The sequence below is a fragment of the Diabrotica undecimpunctata genome, chromosome 9 (genome assembly GCF_040954645.1).
Source record: "Diabrotica undecimpunctata isolate CICGRU chromosome 9, icDiaUnde3, whole genome shotgun sequence".
Classification (NCBI taxonomy): Eukaryota; Metazoa; Arthropoda; class Insecta; order Coleoptera; family Chrysomelidae; genus Diabrotica; species Diabrotica undecimpunctata.
Window position 1 is genome coordinate 34,555,998 of NC_092811.1, and position 24,204 is coordinate 34,580,201.

Below are 24,204 nucleotides of genomic sequence, written 5' to 3' on the forward strand. Positions count from 1 at the left end.
TCATTCAGACATCCCATTAACATTTACCAACCAAATAAAACACCATATACGAACCAGAGATGAAGTTCAGGTTTACACAAAGTCAAATCGGTATCCACACATCCATAAGGATGATCGATCAAGGAATCATCAGACCGAGTCAATGTCAACCTGTCACAAGAAAATAGCTTTAGAAGAATATAAAACGTTATACAAATACTTCGCATTAAAAAAATATTCAAAAAGGCTTTAATTTATAGGGAGTTCTGATAAAAAACACAAAAGATTGGTTCATTCCGTTTTTCCGACTGACCCTGTGTAATCGAAAATAATTTTAAATTAAAGATGACTTTCTTATATATTAATTTTGTTATAAACATTTTTTTTTCATACTTAATGTTAAAGTGTTGCTATAACAACTGTTTTGAGTAGATAAAGTATCACTTTAACAGCAAGAGTAGATAAAATGTTTTAACTTTTTTTATTAAATAAAATTTACAAATTCAAATACATTAAGGAATTAAAACAACTGAAATTTTACAAATAACATTATTAGAAATATCTATTTTTGGAGCATCACAACTTGTACCCGTTTGCTTAAACACTTGATTCGAGGTACGGGATTGATTTTCTGGTCCGCCAAGTATACACTTGGATACAGCAATCTTATTGCTTATTGACTCTTCAATGTGAGATTCTGCAACAGATGACGATTTCTATCCACCTAAACGTTTAACTTTTACTAGATCAGCTCCAGAATTTGTGAACATAGCTGAAGAAGGACGGAAACAATGCCCCGTGTACATTTCTAAGTTTGCAAGTTTCAAAAAATCTGCAATCTTCTTGGGGATATTATATATAGTGTTAATCCCCACCGGTTGAGTAGTGCACTTTTGCTATCGGTAATTAGCAAAAAGCTTACTGTGAGGTACGTTTTTGGGGCGCAAGGCAATATACTTTCTCACAATTTCCAATAAATTCAGTCCACTTTTCTTGTCAGTAATACAAAACGACCTTTCCTGCTTGGTTTTAGTATCAGATAATGGAACGATTATCACCGATTTTCTGTCGGCCACGTTTAACACTTCTAACTTGTACAATTCATCGGACCTAGTCGCTCCATGCACACCAAAAATAGCAATAACCTTCATCAACAAATAGACGTCATCAGGAGCTTCTGTCAGAAATTTAATAATGTCATCGGACTCCAGGATTTTGGACTTTTTAGCTTTGTATCCTCCACTCAGGTTTTTTAGTAAGGTGGTTAACTTGCTAACTTATAAAAATATAAGGAAAATATAAGGAAATACAAGCAGAAGTACGAAGGAAAATCTCTAAGAAGAAGAACGAGTCTTGGGAAAGAAACTGCCAACGAATAAATACTTATCTAGGAGGAACCAGAAGCACAGAAAGCTGGAAACTGATAAAAAAATTGAGAAAAGAAAAGAATAAAGAAGTAATACAGAGCATAAAACCTGAAGACTGGGAAGAGTATTTCAAAGGACTTTTGGTAGAGAATAGAGTCGAATTTCAGGAACGTAGAAATCAAAACCAAGATAGAATTTCAATAGTTGGCTCGCCAATAAGATTAACAACAGAGGAAATTAAAAATGTATGTAAACAGCTGAAGAGGAACAAAGCACCCGGACCAGGAGATATACCAGGAGAATTGTTTAAGTTCGGAACTAACAAATTGTACGAATGTCTTCGACAACTTTTTCAAGAATGCATAAACACAAGCGAAATCCCTACGGAATGGAAGATATCACACCTTAGCACTATACATAAAAAGGGTGATAAAAATAATTGTGAAAATTACCGAGGAATAGCTGTAACCGGATCTATGAGTCGAATATATGGAAAGGTGTTAAAGAACCGAATCGAGAGAGAATACTTGTATTATGAAGCAGAAGAACAAGCAGGATTTCGTACGGGTCGATCCACTATTGACCACATTTTCTCCTTAACCCAGATAATAGAAAAAAAGATGGCAAGGAATCAAGAGATTCATATGTTGTTCGTCGACCTACGGAAAGCCTACGACAGCGTTCCACTGAAGAAGCTGTGGCAATCAATGGAAAGCACGAATATTAATATAGAATTAATAAAAGCCGTCAAAGTGCTATACAACCAACCAATAATAAAGATAAAAGCGGGGACACAAATAACAACAGGATTTATAACATCAAAAAGATTAAAGCAAGGATGTTGCTTGTCTCCCACTTTATTTAAAATATACCTCGAAAGTGCTTTAAAAAGATGGAAACAAAAATGCAGGACAATGGGGATACCGCTCACCAATACTATGGTATATACGCTTAACTTTGCAGACGATCAAGTAATAATGGCTCAAGATTATGACGATTTAAACTATATGGCACGAAAATTAATTGAAGAGTATGATATATGGGGTCTAGAAGTAAATAAAAAGAAAACCGAATACCTGTGCATTGGAGCAGAACAAAAAGATCTCATATTAGACGATAACACTACGATAAAGCACTGCTGTGACTACAAATACCTAGGTATCACTATTTCACAAGATGGAACATTAGACAAAGCCATAAGAGAGAGAAATACGTCAGGGAGAAAAGCCATCACAATGTTAAACACCATTTTATGGGACCAATCCATCAGCAAAGAAAATAAAAAGAGGATATATGAGACTATAGTAAAAAGTATCACTTTATACAGCTGTGAGGTATGGCCACTGAAAGAAAGAACACTGTCAACGCTGAAAGCGACGGAAATGGATTTTTGGAGAAGAGCCGCAGGAAGATCTAGAAGAGAAAGGATTACCAACGAACGCATTAGAGAAATAATGGGAATCAAACGAACAATCACAGATGACCTAACAACAAAACAACTTATCTGGTTCGGACACTTACAAAGAATGGACGAACAACGAATGCCAAAAGAAATACTAAAGTGGCAACCAGAAGGAAAGAGAAAACGAGGTAGACCGAGAAAAAGTTGGAGCGAAGGAATAAATAAAGAACTGAGAGAGAGGGCCATAGAAGAAGATCTATGGAACAACCGGTCTAAGTGGCGATTGGAAGTCGGAAAACGGCGGAGAACGTTATAAACCGACAAGTAGTAGTAGTAGTAGGTTAACTTGCTGAATTTAGAAATGTCACAATTTTCATTCAGCAACAACGTACGCTTCAGCATCTAATAATACGACCATAATGACGATGGCATCGCTTTCTTCGACTTTTCAGAAAAATACGCCAGAAGTATTTTTTCACTCACGCCATTGATATTCTTAATGCTTTTCCACTTTTTAAAAGACTGGTATCCTTTCTTATACACCATCCTAGATTTTTGTGGCAACAATAAACTTTCTGCTTCCAACGCTGCATTTTCTACATCTGATGGCAGGTTTTCCTTTTCTTGTGTCAATTCTTTTCCGTCCATTTCGTATTTATTCACTTTGTACACAAAACGCAATAATATTCTTCGCAAAAACCAAAACATAACATTTGTTGACAGAGTAATTCATATCCCTAGCAACGGAGCAACACAATTGCGATTTTTGTGCTAAAAATAACAATTTTCTTTGAAATTCTATTTTTCACCTGAACTTGAAGTCTTGCTATAGAAAATGATGTTGTATTGCACACGACGATAAAATCGCATTATCTTCTCGAGCATAATTAGCGTCTCGACTGACGTGTCAACGCTAAAAAACGCTCTCGAATATAAAGTACAATTTTATCGTCTTTTACAATAAATAACTATTATATACTCACTACGGATAAGCACAGTTTAGCCGTAACAAAAGGAACCCAGAGGTTTGGCGCACCCTGTAATATATAGTTGAAAACAGTTAAGTTTATTTTAACATTTTATTTATAATTTTCATTGATAAATTACAGATTGGTTAAGAGCCCACGAAATCTGGATGGATAATCCCATCAACCAGATTGATGCAGAAACTATAGAACACACTGTTAGTGATATGTATAAAATGATGGTGAAATCAATAAAAACTTTTGCCGACATTCCCACTATGCAGAGTGTTGCGATTGAGATAAAAAACCAGATTGATGATTTTAAACCCTTGATACCTCTTCTGTTAGCCCTGAAAAATCCCGGTATGAAGGAGAGACATTGGGAACAGTTTGAACAAGAAACAGGTATGAAATTAAATGTATTATTTGTTAAACTTAAGTTTTGCTAGACATTCATATTTCCATTTAAATTCAGATTCCTCGTTTATTTCTTATTTAAATACACTCAGGAGCAAAAAATTAAATCTATGACATATTTTCCATTTATCGCGAGATTTAAAACTTAGGACTTGATATATGGCACAGCTTTATAAATATTAATAAATCGCGTTTTGTATTGGAACTTCTTTATTTTGTTTTTATTTTAATTTTATTTGCTCTCTTAAGTTTTTTAAGAACATTTTCAACCATCAAATCTCCACAATTAGGTAGTAGCATTGATTATAAACCACACATGGGTGTGGTTTATAATCAATGGTAGTAGGTACACTTAAGGCAAGTTTCTTATAAACCACCTCCCAGTGGCGGCTCGTGGTTTTAGAGACAAGGTCGGCAAGTTATTTTTTGTCTCCTCAGATAGGTATACCGTCTAATAAAGACTTCAATCATCATAGGAGATTTTTTGTTTTTTTTTTGTCTTGTTTTTGTTTTTTTGTTCTTTCCTATAAATTTAGAACCTAATCATATTTATAAATTAACTCTGGTCTACGTTGTTTGGAAGTAGCAAAATAAGTTTTGGAGAGATTTTAAAAGTTTTTTTGTATTGACATTTGAGAAAAGCTTGACATTCTCTCTTGTTTCATGGTGTTTGGACAATACATTTTGATTCTTTTGAGACAAGAGAAATCTTGTTCATTTGAGGCAGACGTTGGTGGTAATAAGAGAATTAATAACAATAATTTATTAATTTCGGTAACAGTTTGTTGTAATGAATTGCAGTATATAAAATTATACATATCTTGTAACTTATCTCACCTTCCGAAAATATTTGGATCAGCATATAAAACTTTTAGTTAATTTTCTAATTTTATTTGATTAAAGAATAATGGATAATTGTTAATTAACCTGTCTAATAAATATCTTGGAAATTCTTTGTCGTAACTTTTAAATTTTGAATCGTCAAAGAGGTCAAAAATTTGCAAATCTTCAAAATTCGAAAAACGAGTATTTATTTGCATAATAATAGTATCTAAAATTTCAAAATATACTCCTTTCTCGAGATCTGTTTCTGTGTTATGCCTTTGTCTTTTTTTGGGGAGTTCGGAGATATCAAGCGAGTCCAAAAGGTCACTGCGTATATACTGGAAATTACTATCATTACGAAAATCTCTGAGATTTTGCACCAGTTTTGTTTTTCTATTTTTGGAATGAATAATGTCAGTTAACTAATTTTGAACAACATTGAATATCAAATCAATTTAGGTAAACACTTTCTTCAAAATATTTAAAAGTATGTTAAAAGAGTAATCATTTAATAAAGTTTTCAAACCGATTGCTTCACGGATCGAGATATCAAAACTTTTAAAATCGTCGTATTCAATAATGAAATCAAAAACTTCCAGAAGCTGTTCACTAAAATCTGCTACAGTGAAAACTAACCGAGATTTAAAATTTCGTTCTAAAACATTATACATCCGCATACAAACAAATCCGCTTAAACTGGCAAAAACTGACATTCTTTAATTTTTTTACATGTATCCTGCAAAACTAAATTCATTCTATGCGCATGACAGTAACTAAATACAGCTTGAGGTACAATAGTTTTAATTTTTGCCTGAAGACCATTCAATTCACCAGAAATCACGGCTGCGCCGTCATAAGTTTGCTCTACCAATTTATTTTTAATATCAAAAAATTTGAATCTGTCCTTTAAAACACCAAAAATATATTCTGCCTTATGGTTTTAACTCATGTCTGTAAAACCTAAAAATCTCTCATACGCGTATCAAACAACAATTGATAATTGTGAATGACATGATATGTCGGTAGTTTCATCTACTTCTAGTGAAAAGCAAATGGTTTCCTGAATCTCAGATTCCATAACGTTACTCAAAAAGTAACTAATTTATTCTATTAATTCATTCTGGATTGTTTTAGATACACCGCTAAATGTTTTCGAATCAGAAAATAAATTAGAAAATTCCAAATAGTATTTCTTATCCTTTAATATCAATTAAACGACGTAAAACTGCGTGATTATTTTTTTACAATTTCGTTATGTTCAATAGCATTTTCACGTTGGGCATTAACTAATGAAACATAGATATTTTGTTTTACGAATTAATCTAATTTAATCTGGCTGTAAGTATGATCTTTCGAAATATTATGTTTATGTAAAGCCCTAAATAATTCCTTTAAATTATCGTAACCAGATTCACATCACGGATTTTGATGTTTGCCCTAGTAATCGAAAATAAAATGCAAGGCCAACAGAAAAGTTTGTTTTTTATTTCACTCCCGGTAAGCCATGAGTACTTGCTGTACCAATTATCTGAGAATGATCTATTACTTTCCTTACCCCCCGCAGCAATATTTATGCCGGTTTATTTTAGGCAAAGGACGCCCCTTATTTTTAATAACACTTTGTTCTTCGTATGGAATAGATGAAAACCCATTTTGCAAAATATAATTTACAATATCAGATTTCTCAATACTTACAGTTTCTCTCATAGCTTACATTTTTAGGTTAATTTACCTGAATTTGTTTACACTTAAATTTAAAAAAAAAACTTCTGATATATCAAAAAACCCTTAAACCTTTAACTATTTACGGCGGATGTAACGTATCACAGTATTACTTTAGAAAATAAAAATAAATCACAGAACGAAAAGCTAGATCATGTACTCATTATCACTTTACTTCACTACTTAAGTTCTTAATTACTTATCCATCCCGAAATAAAATTTCATCCCGCGCTCGAAAGGTATAGTTGGCGAACAATCACCAATCCAAATTTAAATTTGCCGTACTTGGTAATTAAATTCATATGAAAAGAAATGTATGTTTGGTTGCTCATCAACTAAAATTCCGTTGATTTTTATATGTAAATCGTCAAGCTTGGGATCAACTTGCCGAAACCACGAAACGTGACTTTTTAAGATTTCGCAGGCGGCTGGATGTCTCCATTTCGGGTCATTAATTTGAAAAGTCAACCCAGGATATCCTGGGTTGACAGAGTTACTAATGTGGAGGTCCTGCGTAGAATGGGGAAAGAATGTGAAATTCTCATGACCGTCAAAACTAAAAAGTTGGAATATCTAGGACATGTAATGAGAAATCAAGAACGTTACGGCCTTCTCCAGCTGATTCTCCAAGGAAAAGTAAATGGTAAAAGAGGACCGGGAAGAAGACGCATTTCCTGGCTTCAAAATTTACGAAAGTGGTATAACACGACTACCACTGAACTGTTCCGCGCTGCAATAAACAAAGTAAAGATAGCCGTGATGATCGCCAACATCCGGAACGGATAGGCACTTTAAGACGAAGAAGAAGAATTTGAAAAGTGTCTTACGCAGGAATCACTTAACGCTCAGATTGGACGAATTATTTTAAAAACCATGAATAAAATTTAGTTAGGTCAAATTGGTCGAATTATTTCAAAAACCAGGAATAAAATTTAGTTTTTATTATCTCACAGATATTTTTTTTTATTTCACAGAAACAAATGACAATAACTGATTACCAGCCACAATTAATTACTGAAATACTGATTAAATTGTATATTAAAAAAAAATCTATAATATCCATAAAGGTGTGGGTTGGCACTGCCGACCTTGCCAACCCTGACCGGCCACCACTGTACTAGTATATAATAATTATTCTGTTATAATAACCTATTTCAGGTATTTTATTGGATTTCACTACTGGTCTTACCTTCCAAGATTGTCTAACGATGGGTGTTGGAGAACATGCAGACAAAATGGGAAATATTGCCGACAAAGCTACTAAGGAATATGCCATTGAACAGACCTTGAATAAAATGATGGGAGAATGGGAAGATGTCAAACTGGAATTGACACCGTACAAAGCTACAGGTAAGAAATTCGTACATATTTTGAGCGAACTATAATTAAGCTTTAGTGAAAGATTTTGAACTAAAGAGGTAAAAACATCGAGAAAATTTATTTTATTATTCTGTTGCATTTCTATTGAAGAGTGATTAAATGCAGAAAACGATAGGAAGTAGAGGTAAATTCTTCTTGTATGTTTTAGGTAAACCATCTTGCTGTATTTGGTGATATATAACCATTTTTGTCCCATTTGTCAATAAGATCATTATTTCGTTTTTGGTTAAATCATTTTTAAGTTACAATATATGGTTTCGTCTTTTAAAATACCATTAATTTTATTGTAATCTATAGAATCCATAATACTACATAAACTACATTAAAATTTTTCCCTTTATTATTTTTTTTTATTTTAGATTAAAGTGTCTCGGCAACAACTATGGACCATTGACACTGGTACAAAGTTTATTACAATATGTTTATATTTACATACATATACAATCTGTTTATATACAAGTTAGGATACATTAACATCTTACTATAATTACACTAAGTAGTAAAGGTGACAGTCTTTTAGGAAACGAATTATGGCACTGTGGATGTTTATAGAACCGAGTAGATCACTTAAATTATTTTGAAAGTTGTAGTAGTCTCTTTGAGGTTTGTAGTGGACACATTCTAGTAATATGTGCTGGACTGTTAAGGACTCATTACAATGTTCACGGCGAGGATGGTTTTCAGAAGATATCAGATATCCATGAGTAAGACGAGTGTAACCTATTCTGAGCCTTCTGATAATAATATTGTCTTTTCTGCTCATTTGAGGCATGGTGATGGAGGTAACAGTTGGTTGAATTGTGTGTAGTTTTGTATTTTGCACATTCTAGTGTGTTTGCCAAGTGCTTAGTACGTTGTTCTTGATACTGGTCTTTAGGTCTTGGCGAAGTTGTATGTTTTTCATATTTTCTAAGGAGCAGGCCAGTTTTGCTGCATGATCACCGTTCTCATCTTCTTACTTTTAATAATTTGTGTTTATCAACCACTTGAAGAGGAGATCCATTTAGGTGAAGTAGAGGAGGGTAGGTGTGATGTCTTCTAGAGAAGTTTATGACTTTAGATTTTCCCGATGAAAATTTGACTAAAATTTTAGTAGACCAGTTATGAAGATTGTTAAGAGTGTTTTGGAGTAAAGAGCATGTGCTCCTTGTAACTTTACCTTGGCAATAAAAAACAAGATCCTCTGCGTATATTGAGTATTTTATTGGAGGGAGAACAAGAATTTATTCTTAATACTAAGAAGGAATAGTGTGGGGCTGAGAACTGAGCCGTGGGGGTATCCATTTTGTGAGAGATGTGATGTAGATGTTTTCCCGTTTGCAACTACTTTGAATGATTTTTCTTGTAGGAAATTGTTTAAAATTTAAAAAACTTAACTTAATTTAACTTAACTTAATTTAATTAAACAACGTAAGCTTGAGTACCTTGGCCACGTGATGCGGAACGAAGAAAAATATCGAATTCTTCAACTCGTTATGCAGGGTAAAGTATTTGACAAAAGAGGACCGGGACGCATCTCGTGGTTGAAAAATCTCCGACAATGGTTTGGGATGACATCAGCGGAGCTGAGCAGTCAACAAAACCATGATAGCCTTGATGATCGCCAACATCAGTACCGGATAAGGCACTGAAGAAGAAGAAGAAGAAGTTTTCTAATAATAGCAGCTCTGTTTATTGTATCGAAGGCACCTTCTAAGTCTAAGGCAACTGTGATGACGTCATTCTTATTTGATATAGCTTGGGTTATTTCTGGTTGGAGAAGTACCAGGTTATACATCGTACTTCTATTGGGTCTAAATCCCGACTGTGCCGCATCTATCAGACTTTTTTCTTCAAAAAACCAAACCAAACGTTTATTTATCATCTTTTCTAGTAGTATGCACATTTTTTTCGTCTTTATAGAGGGGGGGTCTGGAATCTTCAAAAGACATCTCAGTCCAGGGCGTCGCCTGACTAACTTTAGTGCAGGATTCGTTCTTCGTACTCCCGGCGATAAATCCCGAGGTACTTTAAAATGCCCTCTCGTCGCCGAGTCTACGCCGAACGCCTACCTGCTAAACCAGACCCTCCTCTGTCATCCAGCGATCCGGAAGCGGAATGGCCGCTGTAAGGCCGGCATCACTTCCGAATCACTATCTTTATTCATTCATTCTCCATTCATACACATCCACACTCTATTCATCAGCAAGGAGGTTCCCTGTCTCGTTCCGGTAGCGCGTAGAAGACACTCATCGCTCCTAGTTCGGCATTATTTCCAGATGGGCATTTCCTCCTTCCCCGCAGTCTGACTCACGCATTACAACTCACACAGTGTGACCCACTTTTCTAGCTTCACCTTTCAGCATCATTCACTCTTACCTTTAGCGTTGGTTTAGCAGTCTTTCTTCCTCTTCCTTTTTCTTGATCACTGCACGGATATAGCTGTGTATGTTAGTCCAAACTAATTTATTTTCAATCATTCTCTCAATCATTTCTCTCACTGTAACAAAATTCACACCTGTCTCTCTCTCCATTCTGTTCCTTTCCACTATCCATCTGCTGCAATCTAACATCGTATGTGTCACAGTGTCCGAGTATCCACAGTATAGGCATTCATCTGTATCAGCCTTTCCGATCCTATAGAGGTAGGCCCTAAAACACCCGTGTCCTGTGAGCACCTGCGTCAGGAAATAATCCAGTCGCCTGTGGCCACAGTCCACCCAATCTCTTATGTTCGGGATCAGCATTTTCGTCAACTGTGCCACATCTTCCGTGTTGTTCCATTCTTCTTGCCATCTTTCAACTGACCTTTCCCTTTCCTGTCTTTTCTCGGCCACAATAAGGTTTGGACCTCTTCTCTCATAAAGCTCTTTTCTTTCCACCGCCAAAACATGCAACGGAACACATCCAGTGATGGTCCATAAGGCTGCCGCAGACACAGTCCTGTAGGCGCATGCCACTCGCAACAGACTTGTTCTGTCTACTCGTGTCATGAGACTCCTACAGGCAATTATCTCTACCGCCTCGCTCCAGACTGGTGCCGCGTAGAGGACGATCGATTGTACAACACCGTGTAAGACCCTCCTCCTTTCGGATTTGGGTCCTCCAATGTTCGGCATCACCCTCCCCAACGCAGCCGTACTATTCGCAGCCTTCCGGACCACCTCCCGCACGTGCTCTCTCCATTTTCCATTCTAGTGCAATGTCACTCCTAGATACTTTACATGTTTCTTAGGTGTTAGACATGCTCCCGCACATTTTAATTCAATATTTTGCCTATTCCTTGTCCCCTTCAGAATGATGGCTTCGGTTTTCTCTGTCGCAAGTTTCAGTCCGTGCTGCGTCATCCATTTCTTTACGACGCCGCCTGCGTTTCTAACCCGGTATTTGAGATCTGGCTCATCCCCAGCCACTACCAGTACAGCGAGGTCATCCGCGAATGCGAAGGGGGTTGTACCCTCTCCGTATTCACAGTGTATGACCGCGTCATATGCCAGATTCCATAGCGTCGGGCCCAAGACAGATCCCTGGGGTACCCCGGCCGTCACGTCCACGATCGTGCCCTTTTCCACCATAATCCTTCTCTCGGACAGATACTCCGCCACCACATTCATCAGGTAACCAGGACATTCTCTCTCCTCCATTGCCTTATCCATTATCCTCCATTCAAGAGGGTTCCTGCCTGTAGATATTTGAGAAAGATAGACGGGATGTCATCAGGACCTGAAGATGAGTTTTTCATTGGTGAGATTGCCAAATTTAACTCTACTTCTGTAAAGGCGAGGTTTATTGGATTGGTTTGGATAGGGTTAGGTGGTGAGTGGTTTGTGGGGTACGAAATGGAGAGTTCACACTTAGTTTTGTTTTGAAAGTATTTGGCTAAGGTTTCGGTTAGTTGGTTATCATTTGTAATGACATTATCTCCATCTGTTATTGCGGATATTTTGCGATATATGTTTAAACCTCTCATTTGTTTAATTTTTGTCCACATTTGGGCGGGAGGGGTATCTGAAGTTATGCTATTAACGAATTTTTTTCCAGGATTCTTTTTTGCTTTCCTTCAGAATTTGTTTGGATTTAGCACGCATTTTCTTAAAATGAATAAGATCTTCGTGTTCGATGCTACGAGCTTTGCGATATCTATTAAGAGCCTTCTTGTATTCTTTTATTGCGAGTTTACAAGAATCGTTCCACCATCGTCTTGAGGAATTTATGGTGCATTTATCTATACATTGGTCGGTCGCAGTTAGAATGCAATTTGTAAATTGCTCTACGACAGCGTCGATGCTTTCCTTGAAATTATTTGGTTTGAAAGGTCTTCAAGAGTATCACTGAATAACCTCCAATTTGCATGGGCAATTTTCCATTTGTTTTTGACCTCCGCATTTTCGGGGATATGACTTGAGATTAAAATGGGGTAGTTATTGCTATCATATAAGCTATCTAGTGTTTGCCACTAAAGCAGAGGAGCGGTTCCAGGATCGCAAAAACTTGCGATCTATGCAAGCGGTCTATGCAAGAAGAGGTTCCAGGTTGGATGTGGAAATATGTGGAGCTCCCTGTATTCAAGAGGTTGATTTTAGAGTTACTTATGATATCGTCGATATGTTTACCTCTCCCAAAGGTGCGCTGGGAACCCGATCTTGTGCTGTGAGCGTTAAAGTCCCCAACTAAGATGAAAACGTTTGGCAGTTTTTATGAGGTTGCTTAGTTCTGAGCTGAATAAGTTGTAGTTTGGAGGAATGTATATAGAACAAATAACTATCTTGTTAGGACACCATTAGGTTATCGCAATCGCTTCTAGGCTTGTGTGTAAGTCAAACTCTTGATGGAAGATATCGTTGGAAACAAAAATAGATGAGCTGCCCCTTGCTCGTAGGTGTGGATCTTAGGAAGTTGTAGCTAGTGTAGTTTTTTAGACAGGGATTGTGATCTTTGATGAAATTGGTTTCTTAAAGACAGATAAACTTTGATGAGCAGTCCGATATGAGTTTTTGCAAATATTCTAGTCTGGGGTAAAAGCCATCGCAGTTCCATTGAATTAGTCTTAGCATGGTGTTAGTATTAATAGCAAATGAATTGGGAGGATTGGAATGGTTGTGAGCTGTCAGAATTGAAAGTTATCATGATTAGAATCGGCGGAAAGATTTGGACTGGGCGTACTTTCGGGTTCTTCTGGATCAGTGCCTAAGTCCTTGATCAGTTATTTTGTTAGACGGGTAGCCGGGATAGAAATTAGCCCTAAAACATTTTCTGTAAACTTAAGAGCTTCAGCGTAGGGGTCACTATAGCCAAAAGTGATTTCAACAAAGGCTATCAAGTTTTCTAGGGGAATAACAAGTGATTTTGAGGTTTGCTTAAAGGCTTCTTTGATAGCGTCTTTTGTTTAATCGGAAAGGTAACGTTCTGACGGTGAACTTGTTCTGGGTTTCTTTTTTGGTTTCTTAATGTCTCTACTAGGGGAAGGCATGATGTTGTCCTCGGACGGATTTTCGACCGAGATGTTATCGGGAATATGAGTCTGCTCACTTGTACTCTCGATTTCAGAGTCGCCACGTTTATGTGTGGACGTTTTAGTCATTATGGAATTATTTAGTTCTGAAGCAGACATATATGGTAATGTTGCGGGTTGTATAGAAGACTGTGGTGGTAAGGAATCTGTTATCTGGGTTGATATTAACGGCTGAGGCTGGGATGTTATATAATTGGGTGGAGGATTGGGGCAATTTAAGGCAATACGCCCTGACTTCTTGCATATGTAGCATTCAATTTTGTCTGTGGACAAAAATATTCTGTTTTCATTACCTTCGAATGAGATAACTAATGAAGTTTGCAGATTGAAATTGTCATCAGAGGTACAAACATACACTTGCCTTCTAAAGCTCATGATGTGCGAATATTCATCGTCGGGGATACCTGCTCTTAAAAATGAGACGGGGGAGGCCAGTTGGAGCCCAAGTTCTTTTATAGCATTTTCTGCAAGGTTGTGTGGTATACATGGAGATATATTGGATATTATTATTCTTTTTGTGGGTAAGACTAGCCTGCGAACATTCATCACAGTTTGCTACTGTCAAAATCGGATGAGATTTTAGAAATTTGTCCACGAGTTCTGAATTAGTTAAATATATACAAATATTGTTATTAGATATTCTGGATGCGAATAGGATTTGTTTGGGACCAATAGTGTCACCTACTACTGCCTTGACGTAATCGAACAATTTTAGATTTTCATAGGCTTGCAATCCCTATGGCTTGATCCCATTTTGGAAAAGTTGATTTGGTTGCAGTTGCTTATGAGGAAGTTGAAATAGAATTATGCTGAATATTTTGTGACAGCTTGAAAAGTTGTGAACTGTGAGGATCTGATGCAAGAACTGTATTTGCTATCGGTACCCTTGTAGTCATAGGTAGACGAAAAATTTAGTTATTTGTTAAATTTAGTTAGGTTTTATGCATTTTCTTCCAAAAATACATATTAGGTAAGCCTACGCCACTGGTAACTGGCCCAGTTTTTGAAGAAATTATTAATTTGCTAATTAACTAATCGATCCAAAAAAAAACATGCAATTAGGCTTATCAATACGTACATTAAAGTCTGGTCTTACTAGTATTTAAAACTAGTTGTTAGATTTCACAAAAAGCACTAAAACTCGGAGCAAAACACTGATACGATGTTACCTCGTTTAAGTACACACGCGGAATCATTTTTCCCGTTAGAAGGCTTTTTCTTTTGATTTTTTTTTGGTGTAATGCTTTATTTATTTTTGTTTTTAAAATTGCTTAAAAGATTACAACACTTTGTTCTTATATGAAGTGAATTTTTATTTAAATTAGAAATTGAATTTTCCATCGAACAGATAATATCCGATACAGGAATTTCGTTTTTATTCTGTTGTCTTCTAAAGTTAAAATCTTCGGTACGTCGTTAGGCATTTCGAAGTCAATAAAGTTTTTGACTCAAGACCTCTACAATTTATTTTCAGTATATCATTTGATTTTAAAAGTAAATTATTAATCTTCCCCTTTTTGCTTTTGCCAAAAACCTATTCAGTTTATTTTAAACACAATATTCTAAAATATATTAAAAATATCCTGTGGTAGTATATTAATTAAAGTTGATTTATTTTTAATGAGATCTCAGTTCAGCTTTTTTAATGGGATAACAGTGTTAGTTATAAGTAAATTTAAAATTTGTTTTACAAAGAGATTAAAAATGTTTTTCTCGAATTTACGTGCAAGGTTTACGGAAGTAAAGTTTATATGGATTATATTTACAAAGTTGGGTACTAAATTACAGATTTTACAGCGTAAAAGAAAAATTCTTCGTTTTTTTTGGTTAGTTTGCTTTGTTAGCAATTTCTGGAATAACTTCACTTGTAGAACGGTTGATCGCCCGTAGCTAGATTCAATACTACATACTATAATATACAATAACGTATATATATATATATTTATATATATATATATATATATATATATATATATATATATATATATATACATATATTATGCTTTCTTTCTGTAGTTTTCCGGGTTTCCGTAGTGACTCCGCGTTGAATAATTTTGGTTTTGATAAAAATTCCTTATTATTTACTTCTTGAGCTACCTTCTTTCCAATTATCTCTTATACTCACGATCCAACTAGCTGTTCTCGAGCCGAACGACATCAGAGGGGTAGTGGAGGGGGAAGCCCAACCGCCCCAACCTCTACTACAATTTAAACAAATTAAGCTAACTCCACTATTGATTACTATTTAAATGGGAATATTATATTACTAAGGCAAAATCGGAGAGGATCAGGCAGGCTTCACGGCAGGAAGATCATGCATAGACCACATATACACACTGGAACAACTGTTGGAAAAGAAAAAGCTAAAAATAGAGATATACACTTGGCATTTGTGGACCTGAGAAAGGCGTATGACTCTGTACCAAGGTCAGAACTATGGGAGGCAATGTACAAATTAGAAATACAGACGGAACTCATAGAAGCTACAAAAGCTCTGTATAAAGAAAATAAAGTGTCCATTAAAATGGGAACAAGAATCATAGGAGACTTCACCACAACAAAAGGGCTCCTGCAGGGTTGTTCCACATCTCCAACCCTATTCAAAATATACTTAGAGAAAGCCTTGACTACATGGAAAAGAAAATGCGAAGGCATGGGAGTACCGGTACGGAACTATACCTATAAGACGACCTCAGCTACATGATGAAGAAACTACAAGAAGAATATACCAAGGCTGGCCTAGATATTAACCTCGCGAAAACAGAGTACCTATCTACAAGTGAAGAAGACATAGAAGATCTACAGATTGATGACAACGTAGTAATCAAAGGAAAGGATAAATTCAAATACCTGGGGTTTATAATCACGAAAAAGGCAACAACAGAGGAAGAAATTACACAAAGATTAGGACAAACAAGAACAGCAATCCGACAACTTAACTCAGTATGGTGGGATAGACACCTAAATATGAAGACAAAAACGCAGATTTATAAAACATTAATGCGAAGTATTATGACATATGGGGCTGAAAATTGGATCATATACAAGAAAAATAGCAGAAAGATAGTAGCAACAGAGATGTAATGCCTGCGAAGATGCTGCAGAGTAACAAGAATGGATAGGAGAAGTAATGACGAAATAGAGCAAAGAATATCAATAGAAACAGACATACTAACATATATAGAACAAAAAAGACTAAAGTGGTATGGACATGTAAGAAGAACTAGCGACAGCAGATGGATAAAGAGAATAACCGAATGGAGCCCCATAGGAAGGAGGAAAAGAGGACGACCCCGAAAATCCTGGAGGAACGAAGTAGACGACGCCATGAGTAAGAGAGGACTAAACGATGGAGAATGGAACAACAGAGAGAGATGGAAACGGTTGAGCGAGGGAAGGCAGTGAATACTGTAGAATCCCTAAATATATCTTTCCTTTTAAAATTTAATGGATTAGGAGTGGTGTAGAAATAATTCTTCTTCTTCTTCTACTTCTTGGAGATCTTTCGATCTGTTTAATTCTGAAGCTGCCTCTGGTTAATTTTCTGGGAGGTAGATTGCCAATTATTCCTCCATCTTTTAGGTGGTCTTCCGGGACGTCTTGAACCGGGCGGGTTGTTTTCTAAGGCAATGTTTGGGAGTCTATTCTTATTCATTCGTCTTACATGACTGTACCACAGTCATGTAAGAAATAATTCACAGTTAAAAAAATATATAAATTTATTTGATTTTTAAAATAGATTTCATTTGATCCACTGTTTACCCATCACTGACTTAGACCATTCGATTCATCCGGTGTTTGTCCTGATCCTTTAACGAATCCGATTGAAGAGAGTGATTTCAGAGACAAATGATCTTCTTTCTCAGAAGAAGATACTTTGTGTATGTCAAAATCTAATTGTCTCTTAACCTGAGAGCTAGGTTTCTGCTTTTTTATTCTCTTTCTGTAAGTTTTCTTTATTTTCAGCCTCTAACATATTCTTCTTTGTTCCGGTCTTCTACCATTTTCCTTTGGCGTCTTTATGTGTTTGATCTTTTTTTCGTGACCGAATTAGCAATTTCTGCATCTAAGTCTGCTTTATAAGTTGACGAAGTGATTATGGCCTACTTGCAAGGCTTCCGATCTCTTCCAGATGATTTCCAGATGGTGATAGGTATGATTTGAAAGGGGCGAGTGTAAACTGAAAAAGGATCTGAAAGAGAACTTGATGAGAGGAATGGTAGAGATAAGTGAGAAGGTTCTACCAACTGAGTTGAGGTGGACGCTTGTTCGTGTGCAACCCATAAAGGAGAATGTGTCACCTGGTGAGAATATTTAGGATTTTCTTCATCAAGTGTGTTGTTCGAAGAATTTTCAACAGAATCATCAGATATACAGCAGTTATTATCTAGATAATAGTCATCAGAAAATTTGTTTCTATTCAGTGGAAAAATTCCAGTTGTCTTAAACCCATTAATGGCTATTTCTGCCGTGTGACACTTTATGTAGGCCTTGCCAAATAGTCCCATTACGTCAAATGGCATTAGAGGGCGTTGTGTTATTATTAACGATTGCCTAATCTCCTACCTAAAGACATATCTAAGAGCTGCAACTTATGAGTTGAGTGAGGCGGTAAGGGGATGATTGTAACATGTTTCTGCCTAGCCTTCTCGACAATGTCAATATTTATGTGTGGCTTGAATGCCCGTCAAAGACTAGAAGAACAGGTGATTCAGTTGTAGGTTTTGTAGTGCTCAAAAAATGGTCGAACACTTTTGTAAACAGTGTTGTAATCCATCCTGATGGTTGCACGTGAAAGACAGCACCAGGAGGAGCTCTTTTTTGCAACTGAGCATTCATGCATTTTCGAGGAAATATCACCCTGAGTGGAATATAGTCATCACCAGTACTCATACAAACTACAATTGTTTACAAGAGATTCCATGACCAAACAATACTTAACCAAGTGTTCCTCTTATTCGGGAAACAAGACAGTATGCCTTCCTGTCCTAGCAGAAGCTGCTGTTGCTGTTTCTCCATATTTTTTTATTGGCAAACGCACCAGCGTGGCCTTGGATAGTTCAAAAGTCTTGGCAGTCTTCTTCCATCCCATTATTTCTTTTTTGCCGTAGTAGCTTTATAACCTTTGTCATATTTTCCCCCGACCACAACCTCTTCTTTTCTTTGGAAGTCTTTGGTATGGTTTTTTAATCTGCAAATATAAAATTCGGAATTAGTTTTTAATAATGGAAATAAAAAAGGTCCGAATTAAAAACTCCAAGGGGTCCCAATTGGGAACTTATTTACTACATACTACCTTAGTATTAACTTCTTATCTTCACGAGAACCATCGTAGGAAATGATAAACAGGAATACTGCAAATGATCCATAAGTCGCAAAAATAAAAAACACTCGTCACTGTCTGAACTCAGTCACAAACTTAACAGCGGCTTATCCGACAATGGTTTACGCTGGACTGCGTAAACTGCACTAGGAGTCCGAATTATCGGAAGTGGTCCGAATTTACCGCGATTCCTCTACCATAAAAAATTATAACCATCAATTTGAAGTTGTATGCCCTTGGAGGTTACTTCATAATTCTTTGCTGTTCAAAAATAAAATGACCAGCAAAATATGTGTTTTATTAATTATGTTAAAACATATGAGTGTATTTGCATATCTATATGAGACAAAATGTATAATTTTTATTCTTAAGTTTACATTTTTTGAGTCCGTGGATTCATATTCGGAAAAGAAAGGCTTCAATTTAGGAGCACCTTATGTATTTGAAATAACAGAACATCATTTCGTTTTATCACTTCTAGCCAAAATCAAATACTGAAAAAATGTTATATATTTTTCCCAAGATAACGAACATCAAGTAAACAATCAGTGGTCATAATAACTCTTTTAAAACAACTATTAATTCAAGGCACGGAAATGAATTTGAATTTTAAACAATCAGCGAAATATAGTAAATCAAGTGTCTTGTACAATATAGTCACATCTAGAAGTTCCCAGTAATAATTAGCGTCCTTTATCATATTGCTCATTTGGATCTCTTTGTTTACTGTGTACTGTGTACTTTGTATAGTTTTGGGGATTAAGTAAAAAAAAAGATGTAATATGAAAGAATTAGTGAATTATGTCATTCATCTGCAAAAAATCACCGTACGGAGTTTAAGCATGTAAACTGTTTGCAATTGTAAAACAGTATTTTTTTAAGGTTTTATACAGGGTGACTCATAACTATTGGGACATAGACTAAGGCCAGGTTATTTGGACCAAAATATGGCTATTGGGCCAAATATGCCTTAATAAAATGTTGCTGAGAAAAAAGATACAGGGTGTTAAAGTTAATTTTTGTTTTTAGTTTTTTGAGGCATAATCTTAGACAATAAATAGTATTTTATTTACAATTTTACGTTTTGTCATAGAGGGCGCCACGTGGATCATTACTAATGATCTAATTGAGTCTAAACTTTTTCTGATGAAACTTTTTAGTAATTTTTATTAGAAAATATGACGTAAACATCATTTTTACGTAAAATTGGTACTCTTGTTTAAACACGATAATTTCAACCGTTTTCGATAAAAACGCAGTCGAACTGCTTAGAGTCTTACAAAAGGATTTCAAATATTATTTCATTTATAAAAAGTATGCTTCGGACTGTCAGATAATTGTTGTTGGTAAATGTCATTTGTTCAGAGTAAATTATTTTTGATGTGACAGTGTAGTGTAATGTTGCATTTTTTAAAAGTAATCATTACTTTTTTTGATTGAAATGCCTCGTCACAATCATTTTACTAATGAAGAAATGCGAGATATGATTTGCGTATACGCACAAGAAAATTACAAAGCTTTTGCAAGATTGTATCGTAGTTTAGGTGAAACTGGGTCATTTCACACTAAAAATCGGGGCGGTCGACCGAAACAAATCACACCTAATCAAGAAGATGAACTTTTGGTTCGAGTAGATGAAAATCCTGAAATAAGTTCACGACATCTATCAGCAGCAACAGGAGTAAGTCAGTCGTCTATTGTTCCATCCATCCAATGGCGCTACAGCCCAAATCGGGCCTTGGCCTCCTTCAACAGGCTTCTCCAACCATCTCTATTTACCGCTGTTCTCTTCCATGAACGCGTTCCCAGGCAGTTCCTGGCATCCTCATCGACTTCATCTTCCCATCTCTTTTTAGGTCTTCCAACAGGTCTTTTTCCCTGCATTCTTGCATTTAATAATTTTCTGGGGATTCTATTCTCATGCATGCGGACCACGTGCCCTGCCCATCGTAATCTCTGCAGTTTAGTATGTTGTGCTAGAGTTGGTTCGCTATATTGCTCGTCTATTGTTAGAATTCTAAAAAAAGAGAACCTCTATCCTTATCACTTCACTCCTGTTCAAAATTTACTTCCAACAGATCTTCCACGACGGTTACAGTTTTGCCAACGTATTCTGAATAAACATCGCAATGACAGACACTTTATTAAGAATATTATGTTCACCGACGAAGCAACTTTTACCAGACGATGGGTTTTTAATTGGCGAAATAGTCATTATTGGGAAGAAGAAAACCAGCATGCTATTAAAGCTAGACATTTTCAGCATGAGTTTAAATTGAATATTTGGTGTGGCATTATAGGCGACCAACTACTAGGGCCTTATGTTCTTCCTCCGAATTTAAATGGAGATTCTTATTTATTCTTTTTGGAAAATACTCTTAGTGATATTTTAGATGATCTGTCACTGGATGTAAGAAGAAAAATGTTGTTTATGCAGGATGGAGCGCCACCTCATTTTTCATTAGCTATTAGAAATCATCTTAATGACGTATTTCCTCAACGATGGATTGGCAGAGGCAGTGATTTTCAATGGCCACCAAGAAGTCCGGAGTACAACCCGCTAGATTTTTATTTTTGGGGACATACGAAGTCCTTAGTTTATGCCAATGAAATTAATACACGAGACGAACTTTGGAGATACATTCAAAATGCAGCTAATCTTATAAGGGGACAGAATAATAATTTTTTTAACGTCCGAAAATCCTTTATAAAAAGAATTAGAAAAGGCATAGAAATCGGAGGAGACCATGTAGAACATTTGGTTTGAGTTTTTGTGAGTTCTTTTAAGTTAAAGTGTGTTTAGTTTTGATTTATCGTCAAAACGGAAACCTTACGTTAGTTGCAACTTTGTTTATTAGTTTGGTATTTGATAGTGGAATTGTAAATAAAATACTATTTCTTATCTAAGATTATGCCTCTGTGCCAATTTTGATAGCAATTTATAAATATACAGGGAAACTATTAGCAAAAAACGAAAAACAAAAATTTTTCTCTGTAACTTTTTTTTAACTGTATCTTTTTTCTCAGTAACATTTTATTAAGGCATATTTGGCCCAATAGCCATATTTTGGTCCAAATAACCTGTCCTTAGTCTATGTCCCAATAGTTATGACTCACCCTGTATATAGTACAGTGTCATAGTATTAACACTATTATAGTTTAAAACCCTGTCGAGTCGGATTTTTTTTTTCAGGATCGGTATGGAATTTAGAACTTTTTTTCCATCCAGACATCTTCTACGGGTCTTTCCGTCGATAGGTAAATGATCTCTTACGTTGAACATTTTTTTGTTTCTTTGCTGAAGGACGTCCAAGTGAAGTCAAAGTTTTTCTTTTAACAGCAGCATGATTTCTTCCCAATGAAATAAGTCCCTCAGCTACACTAATTAGAAAAGGAAAAAATGGTGTTTTTTCTTTCCTATTTAGATAATTGCGTAGTACATGAGAATTTCCAACTGCCATCATCAGAAAGCGAAAAAATACTGTCTTCCACTATTTGGTCTATCAAAGTCATACATGCCCAAAATATGATCTTATGTTTACGCCTCTCATTTTCTTATTGTACATGTCAAGAAGTTCAGGACATGCCACGTTCATTTTAGAGCCATTTTTAATTTTTCGTTTCATTTCTACTTGCTTATTTCTAAAGCATTTGCTTACTGCTAAAGTACTGTCTTTAGTATCTTGCCATCTGCAAACTATGGTGCCGTGGTTATTAACTCTGAATTCTGAATCACCACGATTCAACTTCCCAATAAATTTAGATACATTTACTCTCGTTGCAATTATTGTTTCTATCGCTGGATCAGATAGAGTATTAAGTAGTCTAATAGATGAAAAAATCTGTCAAAATACAATAATACATTAGTTCCCCTTATAGTACTTACCAATTTGGTCACTACTCTTTCTCCCAATAATAAAGTAATATTATTTCCTATTTCCTTTCGCTCGTATATATTAAAATCGTATACATATCGTGTTGCAGAGTCACTTCGTACCCATATCTTTATTCCCTGTTTGATGGGTTTTATAGGTAGGAACTGTTTTAGGGAAAACCATCTTTTAAATTTCGCCATTAATTCATCAATGCTTTGAAAAGCCTTCTCTATTCGATATTTGGGAAATGTTAATTTTAGACAATTAACGACATCCTCGATGTAATATGATTGTCTTACATTGTCAGGCTTTATAATATCAGCCAAATATATTTTGACAAGGATCAGTGTACAGCGGTCTCGAAAAATTGCCCTTTTTATTGCTAAATTTCTTAAATAATCATTTTGTGACCAATATGGTGCCGTTTACAAATTTCTTAAAACGTAAATTTGTACAATTTGCAATAAGTCGAGTGACGCTTCTGGGAAAGACTTTTAGAAATATTTCTATTTCGGTCATGGTATGAGGAAGAGTACAATTGACTTTTTTTCTGATGAAACCGAAAAACGTGGTGAAAAAGTTTCATCGTTATGAAACCTTCTTTATCATTTTCGTCACTACTGCTTTCTTCGTCACTTATCATCCGACTCTCTTCAGCCATCTTATTGCCCTCGGAACCTAAATCTATTTTGTGACGCTCTTGTTTACTTCTTCTTCGCATTCTGATGCGAAGCCACTAGTCTCAAAAGGATCTACTTCTGATTCTCTGTTGCTGGTAAAAATGGCTGCTGCCTCCTCCTTTAGCTCTTGCTGCATCAATATCTTTCTATTCATCTAGCACAAAAAACTGTTCTGACACATATAACTCACCATAAATGTCTGTTGGGACATCTTTCACCCATAAAACAAAATACTAGTTTTATTGAATATATTTACGTCTTTTGTAGGTAGCTCCGCTCACAAAAACAAATTCGCAACAATAGTAAGAGCAACAACAGTAAAACTGCATAAACACATTCCACAGATCAACATCACGGAAAAATACAGCGCAAAAACGTTTCGCATTGTTGCCGCTTACACAAATTATTGCTTTAAAATTGTTATTTATTTCTTGAAAAGTCGGTTACGATAAAAATTCATTTAAAACGGATCAGATTTAGTCCAACAGACTTGATAATTTCATGACTGGGATACGTCTCGTCAGATTCGAAAGGGTTAATGTCACAATTATTGAAAACATTTTTAAAGGTTATACATGAAAGAACATTCAGAAAGTGTGAAGCGGATATGAGCAATAGACAGTTTGGCTTTCTTAATGACTTCGGAAGAGTAGAAGCTTTGTACAGTTTTACAACCCTTGTTCAAAAATATCAAGACCAACAAAAATATCTTTTCCTATTTATAGACTATGAGAACGCTTTCGACCAAGATAAGCTTAACAATCTCATGTAATGTCTA

General features: G+C 35.7%; 1 protein-coding gene across 2 annotated transcripts in view; it reads left to right on the forward strand.

The window, feature by feature from the left end:
• Nucleotides 1-24,204, forward strand: part of LOC140449818 (dynein axonemal heavy chain 1-like) — a 1,063,244-nt gene that overhangs the window by 173,579 nt on the left and 865,461 nt on the right. For both annotated transcript variants that reach the window (XR_011951893.1, XM_072543176.1), the window contains exons 15-16: nucleotides 3,858-4,118; nucleotides 7,836-8,027. Coding sequence is in view for 1 of the 2 variants with exons in the window: in XM_072543176.1 (XP_072399277.1) it covers nucleotides 3,858-4,118; nucleotides 7,836-8,027 (453 nt within the window). In the remaining variant the exon portion in view is untranslated. The remainder of the gene's footprint in view (nucleotides 1-3,857; nucleotides 4,119-7,835; nucleotides 8,028-24,204) is intronic.